The sequence below is a fragment of the Bos indicus genome, chromosome 16 (assembly GCF_029378745.1).
Source record: "Bos indicus isolate NIAB-ARS_2022 breed Sahiwal x Tharparkar chromosome 16, NIAB-ARS_B.indTharparkar_mat_pri_1.0, whole genome shotgun sequence".
Taxonomy (NCBI): Eukaryota; Metazoa; Chordata; class Mammalia; order Artiodactyla; family Bovidae; genus Bos; species Bos indicus.
The window spans coordinates 71,602,391-71,611,138 of NC_091775.1; the positions used below are offsets into that span (position 1 = coordinate 71,602,391).

An 8,748-nucleotide genomic window follows, 5' to 3' on the forward strand; every position below is an offset into this window, starting at 1 on the left:
TTCTGTTTTCTATATAGAATAACCTCTGATTTTCTTGTTAAATAAAGGTGAAGAGTCCTCACAGATTATTGTCCAGATATCACCTGCTTGTCTTTTATGACTTGGTATTAGATTAAAAAGCCTAAAATATTGTTTGGTGGTTTCTTTGCAGCCCCTCGGTTGGAAAACTTGAGATGCAGAGGAGGAGCCGTAGCTAAGGAGATCAGTGAAGCCATGAAGGTAACTACCTACTAAATTATAAGTGAATAACATGTGTAGCTAGGTATTTGCTTTTAGCATTCATATGTGTCTTAGTCTGTTGTAATAGGAATTCTCAGTAGTCTTTTAAATAGATCTTTAATGAAGTTATTAAATGACTGTAACATTCAGAATAATTACCATTTTTTAGGTACCTACCGTGTGCCAGTGTTATACCTGGCTTCTTTAAAGGTTGGGCTTCCCTGGTGACCCAAATGATAAAGAATCTGCCTGCAACGCAGGAGACCTGGGTTCCATCCCTGCATCGGGAAGATCCCCTGGAGAAGGGAATGGCTAGCTACTGCAGTATTTTTGCTTGGAGAATTCCATGGACGGAGGAGCCTGGCAGGCTATAGTCCATGGGGTTGTAAAGAGTCGGACACGACTGAACGATTAACACTTTAACTTAACTTTCTTTAAAGGTTGGCTATATTTTTTGAGTTCTGAGAGTTAGGAATCCATCAAACAATTTTGGATAATAACACTAACATTTAGTCAGCATTTGTGAATTAGGCCCCGTCTAACTGTTTCACCTATATTGTGTCACCTCATTTTATCCTTACTCTATCCCTCTGAGAGAAGTACTGCTACTTCCTTGTTTTACGGATAAGGAAACTAGAGGGGCTAAGTAGATTGCCCAAACAGATAATTGTGCCAGGATTTAAACCCTGGATGTTTAGCTCCAGAACATGTACTCTTAACCACTGTATTATACTGTATTGATGCAAATAATCAGTAAATAATATATAATAAGAATAGCAGAAGAGGTTTATTAGAGTCAAACCAAGGGCTATAGCCCAGGAAAGAGCTTCTCAGTAGCTTTGATGGGACTGCTCCAAAGGGGTAGGGGAGGAGCCAGTCTATATGAATTTTTTGGCTGGGGAAAAAAATGTTGTCAAGATTGCGACTTGGTAAAAAATTACTGCTAAGCACGAAGAACAGATGTCTCAAGTTAATGATTTTAGTGTTTTTTTCTGTGTATGGGAAGGTGCAAGAATCTGGGGTCATTGAAATATGTCCTTAAATGTGCATCTTAACTATCTGGGAGCCTGTGTATCCAAAGCACAGAATGCTTCATCTTGGCTTTCCCTTCCTGAGTTCCCCTCGGGGCTCGCTGTCTTGGGTGACTGCAGTGGGTCGTGCCTTCGCCCTTTGTGTAACTGGGTGATGAGCACATTTTTTTCTTTCATGGTGAAAGCAGAGGTACGGGTATGCTTGACAGGCCGTAAGACAGGCTGTTTGAGTTAGCACACGGTTCAAACTAGATCATGTATAAACCAGAGTGACTTCCCCATACCTCAGTATGTGAAAGTTTCTTCCATCAACTGCATATCCAACTTGGAGTTTTAATATTATAATAATAAAATTGTCTATGTTCTTGACATGTATTCTGGCCAAACAAAAACATTTGGATTTCTAGTACATGAAAATTATTTTTAAACTCCTTCAGGATCTCCTCTGTTTTGATTACTTTCTATAACCTTCTTTTGTGATGTGTATTGATCCCATGATTTTCTGGTACTCACACTTCTCTCACAGCATGCTCTTAATCAGACATTGGCAAACTGGGGTGGGCCAGGCTAAAACCCGGCCTGCCACCTGTTTTTGTAAATAAAATTGTTTTGGAACGGAGCCGTGTACTTTGGTCTGCTTATTGTCTGTGGTCTCTTTGGGGCTTCCCAGGTGGCATGGTGGTAAAGAATCTGCCTGCCAATGCAGGAGACATGGGTTCAATCCCTGGTTCTGAAGATCCCTAGAGTAGGAAATGGCAACTCATTCCAGTATTTTTGGCTAGAAAATTCCATGGACAGAGGAACCTGGTGGGCTTCAGTCCAAGGGGTGGCAAAGAGTGGGATGTGACTGAGCATGTATGCATGTGTGGCCTCTTAACACTAGAACAGGAGAGTTGAATAATTGTGACAAATGTAAAGGCCCTCACAGCCTAAAATGTTTATTCTATGGGCCTTTATAGGAAAAATGTGCTGATCCCTCCTCTAAGATTTCTAAAATTGTACTATCCTAAAATACAGAATTCCAGACATTAGATTTTTTAACTCTGAAATTCTGTTACCTCCTCTGTGGGTGTGTGGGTGGGTGTGTGTGTGTGTGTGTGTGTTTTAATCTTTTCACCTTGCTGTGAGGCATGTGGGATCTTAGTTCCCCTACTAGGGATTGAACCTGCACCTCCTGCATTGGAAGGACAAACTCTTAACCACTGAACTGCCAGGGAAGTCCCTGTTACCTCCTGTTTTACTAGAGTTTTATTTTACTACCAGGCATTATAAAATAGGAATAGAATACATCTTTTTAGCTTTAGCTTTTTGTTAAAATTCCTCGGCTAAAATTGGTATTTTAAAGTAATATTGATTATCTGTGACTTAAAAATAAGGTTTTAGAAAAAGGCTTGACCTGAACAGTTTAAAGACTTGAGTATTGTACTTATCTCTGTGTGTTTGTGTTTCAGCCTGAGATTAATGTTAAGTATTACTGTTGTTTGTTTTTTAAGTCCTTACCTGCATTAATTGAACAAGGAGATGGATTTTCCCAAGTGTTAAAGATGCAGCCTATTATCCAGCTCCAGAGAGTCCACCAGGAAGTCTTTTCCAGTTGCTGTAGGAAACCAGATGTTAAACCCGAGAGCTTTATAGCACAAATAGAAACCACACCAGCAGAGACTTCTACTAGGACAGCTACTGACTTGGTACTGAGAAGAAAGCGAACTAAAGACTGCCCCCAGAGAAAATGGTATCCGTTGCGGCGAAAGAGAATTAATCTTGATACATAAGCCCTTTTTATTCATCTTAAGAGGTGAAATTAGGCACTGTCAACATTTAGATTACAGCCTAATGCCTGGACAGGACTTGGTTTAAACAGCAGATAACTAGTGATTCCTTAATACAAATATAGTAACACTATATTGGGGTGTGATATAATATTTTCATCTGTAGTCCATGAAAAGCATATTGTTTGAATATTGGCATAAAGCCTGTCAATAGTCATTAAGAGTGCAAACTTTTACTGTCCTTAAATACCATCAGCACTTGGCTGCCTTACAGCTTTTGTGGAATTTCAGAAGTAACATATTCCACTGCATTTCCCAGATATACGTCTTTGTTTAAAAAAGAGCTATAACAGTTATCTTTATTTAAGGGCTGAAAGTCATCATCATTTCTGCACAGTAGCAGATACAGTTGTTTTCTTGGGTTCCTTCCCCCAAGGCAGTTTGATTTATCAAATTAACATGCAGATGACAAGACTGGCTTTGACTTTGTTACACTAAGTTCCACTAATTTGAATTTGTGGGATTAATTTTAGAATTTTTTTTGGTTTTGTTTTGTAAGACAAAGAAGATGATTATTTGTGTAAGAATTTCTCTTAGAAATAAAACTTGCCATGTAGCTGGCGTTTCTTACCCACACTTTTGCTTTCATAGATTAACTTTTAAACATAAGTTGACGTGGAACTAATAATTTCTTTTCAGGATTTCTCATTACTTTTTGTAGATGAATCCAGTTCAAAAATATATATCAGATTAATACATTAAACAAACGTCACTGTGGAAGAAATACAGATGCAATCATATTGAACTATTTTACATTTGAGAATGTTTACATATCAAGTATATAATGATTGGTAGAAAGAAGTCTGAGAAAGCAGTATTGCCTATACTTCTAAACATTTAAGTAGAGTTTCTCTAGCTCTTATTGTTTCACTTATTCACATTAATACAGTGTAGCCAGGGCCATCTAGTTTGCCAGCTGTTTTCTTACAAACGATTATATACCTTCATTCCTTTATAGAGGAATTTACTAATCACGAGGTTGGAAAATAATGTACTTCTCTTGTTCATTATATGTTAATAATCATGAATAAGAAAGTCTGTCTCAGTGAAGAAAACTTACAAAGCTACTTTATTGCATTCTGAATTTGAGTGTTAAAACTTGAGATCTGTATATTTGTATGCAATAGTGTGTTTTTATTAAAATAATGTACAAAGACTGCAGCCTTGATCCTGTGTATTTTTAAGACTTGTCTCAGGCCTTCTGGAGCTTAGCTTTGGTTGGATGGTAGGTCAACACCTTGCACATAACTAAATTTCTCTATAAAACTGGAGTCTACAGAATATTGCTATACTAATGTCGTGCTTTTTCATAATATCAGTACAAAAGTCTATGAATAGTTTCACTCAAAAGCATGCAAACAAAAGCATTATTGTTAATTCTCCTAGATTAGATAACTGAATTGTGTTTCTGTTAAAAAATCTTCTTTTTAAGAAATTCATATTGAGATACATAGAGTCTAATAACTTGATGTTTTAGGTTTGTTTGCAATATGTGAGCCAAGAAAAAAGGAGAGGAATAGATGAAGTGAGTATGGCAAAAATCTTGATAATGTTGGATCTGTCTGAAACTATAATCTTTCTACTCCTGGGTCTGGAAATTTTTATAATTAAAAAGTTTGTTCTTTTTAAAGCCCTCAGACAAACAGCTGAAACTTGAAATCTTTTAGAGGGCTCTAAGTGTTACTCCACAGTTATAGCAGAGTTCCAAATGAAATACCATTAGGAAAGAAAATATATTAGCATTATTAACTAAGGTAAACATGGCTGATATCAGTAATTTATTATCGATAAGTATTTTTAAGAAGAGAAATGGAGGGACTTCCCTGGTGGTCCAGTGGCTAAGACTCAAGTACTCCCAGTATAGGGGGCTGGGGTTTGATCCCTGGTCAGGGAGCTAGATCCCACATGCTGAAACTAAAAAGATCCAGCATGCTGCAACTAAGACCTGGTGCAGCCAAATAGTTTTAAAAAAAGAGAAATTGAATTTCTGCATAGACTGAGAACTAGCTAGCTAAGGTGATGAAAAGTCAAAAAGTCTGTAGTTGCAAGAAATATTGAAGGAAAAAATAGAAAATCAAATAGTGACATACCTATGGTAAAAAGAAGGCCAGATTGGATGGAGTCTTAAATTTCCTTTCAACAAAAACCAAAGTCAGACAAAGAAGCAAAACACAGGAAGGTCAAATCCAGTTTCAAGGGACAGAGAACGTTTAAAGCAGCTGGTTTCTGAAAACACTGAAGGAATATCTGTGTTTTCCAAACATCAGGCATTAGAAACTGTATTAGTCAGCTTGAGTTGCTGTAACAGAATACCACAGACTGGGTGACTTAAACAACAGAAATTTAATTTCTCACGGTTCTGGAGATTTGAAGCCCACGATCAAGGCAAATTCAGTTTCTGTTCCTTCATGCATGCATTGGTGATTGGGGCGGTATTGGTTCTTTTCTTTTAAGAACATTAATCCTGTTAGAAAGCTACACCTATGACCTTATTTAACCTTAATTACTTCCTTAGAGGTCCTGTCTCCAAATACAGCCACACTTGGGGCAGGATTATGGGCTTCCCTGGTGGTTCAGACAGTAAAGAATCCACCTGCAATGCAGGAGACCTGGGTTCAGTCCCTGGATTGGGAAGATCCCCTGGAAAAGGGAACGGCTGCCCACTCCAGTATTCTGGCCTGGAGAATTCGTCCATGGGGTCGCAAAGAATCGGATATGACTGAGCGACTTTCACTTTAGAGCTTCAACATATGGATTTTGAGGGGACTCAAACGTTTGGTCCATAACACTGGACAACAGAAATCTTTCCCTCTACCTCTTTCCTTGGGCCCTCATGGCTTGGGCTGCGTAGAGAACAAAGTCAATGAAATCAGACTTTTACTTCGCTTCAGAATGCAGCTGTCTGTAAAACTGAGCTTGTCTGACTTCTGTTGAAGGCCTTCGTTTTCCCCTATATACCTTCATTTATTTACTAAGCCACTCAACAGATACCTGGTAGTCACTACTTAGTTCAGAAGTCAGGTTCAGAGCATAGTTTCTGAGCCAGATCGCCTGGATTCAGATATCTGTTCTACTGTTATTATATAGAATTGAGCAGGATACCTCTGTATCACAGTGTTCTCATATATAACATGGGGATGACAATAATACCCACCTTATAGTGTTGTTATGAGAAGTGAGTTCGTAATATAAAGTCTTTAGTACTTGGCACATAGTATACATAGTGAGCATTCCACAAGCGTTATTATTACTTGGTTTGTCAAAAAAGGAAGTGAAAACACTCAAGGGATAAAACTTCAAGAGTCTCATATTCCAGTGAGGAGAACAATGATCATGCAATGCAGCAAATCATAGATGTATGTGGGGGAACTTTGGTGAGAAGCCATGGAAGTCTTTGTGGAGGAGGCGACATTTGAGCAGTCTTGAGGGAGGAAGATTGCTGGCAGTGTGAGAGAATTCAACAGGGCAGGTGGCTGAGAGGGAGCACTGCACGGGAGGACCCCCAGGTAAGTCTCTCTGTGTGGGTCTTGTCTAAAGAGGCTTACTACAGGCGAACCTGAAGAGAGAAGCAGGAGCAACTTTTAAGAATTTTGTCCTCCTTAGAATTGGTGGTGAGGCGCCATTAGTGTCAACACAGGAGGGGCAAGGAGGTGGAAAATCCATTGAATCAGTGGTCCCTCTTTTGTGGCATTTACCCCAAAATAGCAAGAACAAGAAAGAAACAGACTCATCTTTTGAGGAAAGCAGGAGGTAGGTTGCCCCAAACCATAGCAGATGAAGAAGGAAAGTGTATGGAGGAAAGAGAAATGGATTAACAAGTCAGAGGGATATCAAACCTAAATGTCTTCAGAGTGATACATTGAGAAGGGAAACCCAATTCCGCCCCACCCCCACCCCCAGAATCACTTGACAGTTGAATGGAGGACACCACAGAGACAGGTGAGATGGAGGAGCCTGAAAATGAGGTGGTGACTTATCCCCTTCACTCACTGTTGGTAATTATGCCAAAGGAGTTTGTCTTCTGAAAAACTGAAATAAAGACCTGGAGAGGAGAGTGAAACCCAGAACAAAAAATGGGCAAAGTGAAGTTCCATACTGGAATGGTAAGTCTTGAAGGTCCAGAATACTGGCAGCCTCACACATCTTAGCTGGGCCTTCTTTAGAGAAACTGAAAAACCCCCAGAGAAAAGAGCTCCAGACAATGATATTTGCAGGTCCCAAGCCACATTTCCAGCTGACCAGTCCAATTGCTCTACTGTGGAGTCATTTCGTCTCTTAAGACCCATCCACACAGGGCTTCCAGAAACATTTTTGTATATATTTTACTCTCTGAAATGAATAGAGTTCCCTTGCAGTTCAGCAGTTGTGACTTGACACTTTTCACTGCCAGGACCCGGGTTTGATTCCTGGTTGGGGAACTAAGATCCCGCAACCTGCAGTGTGGAAAAAGAACAGGAAGCAACCCAAATATCCATCAATAGTCAAAAAACAAGTGGCATATACACATAATGAAATACACAGGAATTTTAAACTGAAATTACTGATACATGTACAGTAAGTCCCCTACACATGAACAAGTTCCCTTCTGAGAGCACGTTTGAAAGTCCAATATGTTCATAAGACCAACAAAGTTAGCCTGGTACCCAACTAAGGCAATTGGTTATAAAGTACTATTCTGTAGTAGGTTTATAATACTTTCATATCAAAAATACATAACAAAAAACATTTTAAGTCTTCCAGTACCTAGAAAAGTCCAGTCATACAGTATAACGGCTGGCATATAGGGACTGGCATCGAGTGAACAGGCAAGAAGTGTCCCTAACTGGAGGGGGGAGAAGAGGTGGGAGACGGTGGAGCTGAAGGTCCACAACAGCAGAGGTGGAGGGTGAACTTCAATTTCACTCATACTCGACATTGATGGGACACACGTTTGCATCCTTGAAAGTTCGTATGTAGGCGACTCAACTGTAATATGGATAAATCCCAAAGACATTATATTGAATGAAAGGAGCCAGGCTCGAAAGAGTACATGCCATTTGTGGAAATTACAGAAGAGGCGAAATGCATCTATGGTGGTTGCCTGTGGGGAGAGAGGAGACACTAACTGGGAATGAGCACAGGCAAGCTTTTTGGGTGATGGAAATGTTCTGTATGTTGATCTCAGTGGTGCTTATATTGCTGTATACATACGTAAAGTTTCATTGAGCTATGCACTTTAAATGTCTTCATTTTATTTTATGTAAGTTTTATTTTAAAAAATAATAAGCACACAAGTGGAAATTCACCGGACATGTGAAGGAAGCCTCCAAATGCAGAGACCAAAAGACTGTAGGTCCCACGGAGGCAGGAACATTTGTTCTGATGTACCAAAGCTAGTGCCTGCGGGCACAAGGTGGTTTCTCAGTGCATACTGGTTAACTGAAAACAAGAACACAAAAACCAAAGGGAAATTAGGATCCCAAAACAAACAAACAAACAAACAAACCCAGACAAATACATGGCAGAGTTACAAAATAATTACTGCTTTCCCGGAGATGAGAAGAGACTGCTTCCATTAAGAAAATTCCAGTAAAGAATTTAGTAAACAAGAAAGAGTTCTCAAAAGTTAAAAGTTGAAGTGTAAATGGTGAAATAAATTCAGGATGAGGGCTGTAAGATAATAGTATTTC

The 8,748-nt window shown here is 39.2% G+C and overlaps 1 protein-coding gene across 2 annotated transcripts in view; it reads left to right on the forward strand.

Moving 5' to 3' along the window:
- The window catches only part of NSL1 (NSL1 component of MIS12 kinetochore complex), a 35,475-nt gene extending 31,235 nt beyond the window's left edge, over window positions 1-4,240 (forward strand). Inside the window, exons 5-6 of one of the 2 annotated variants that reach the window (XM_070768606.1) lie at window positions 152-219; window positions 2,744-4,240. In XM_070768606.1, coding sequence (XP_070624707.1) covers window positions 152-219; window positions 2,744-3,022 — 347 coding nt within the window. In that variant the 3' untranslated portion in view covers window positions 3,023-4,240. Of the gene's footprint in view, window positions 1-151; window positions 220-388; window positions 1,870-2,743 lie in introns of those variants that run through there. The other variant, XM_070768608.1, reaches the window with a different exon arrangement.
- The last annotated feature ends 4,508 nt before the right edge of the window (window positions 4,241-8,748 follow it).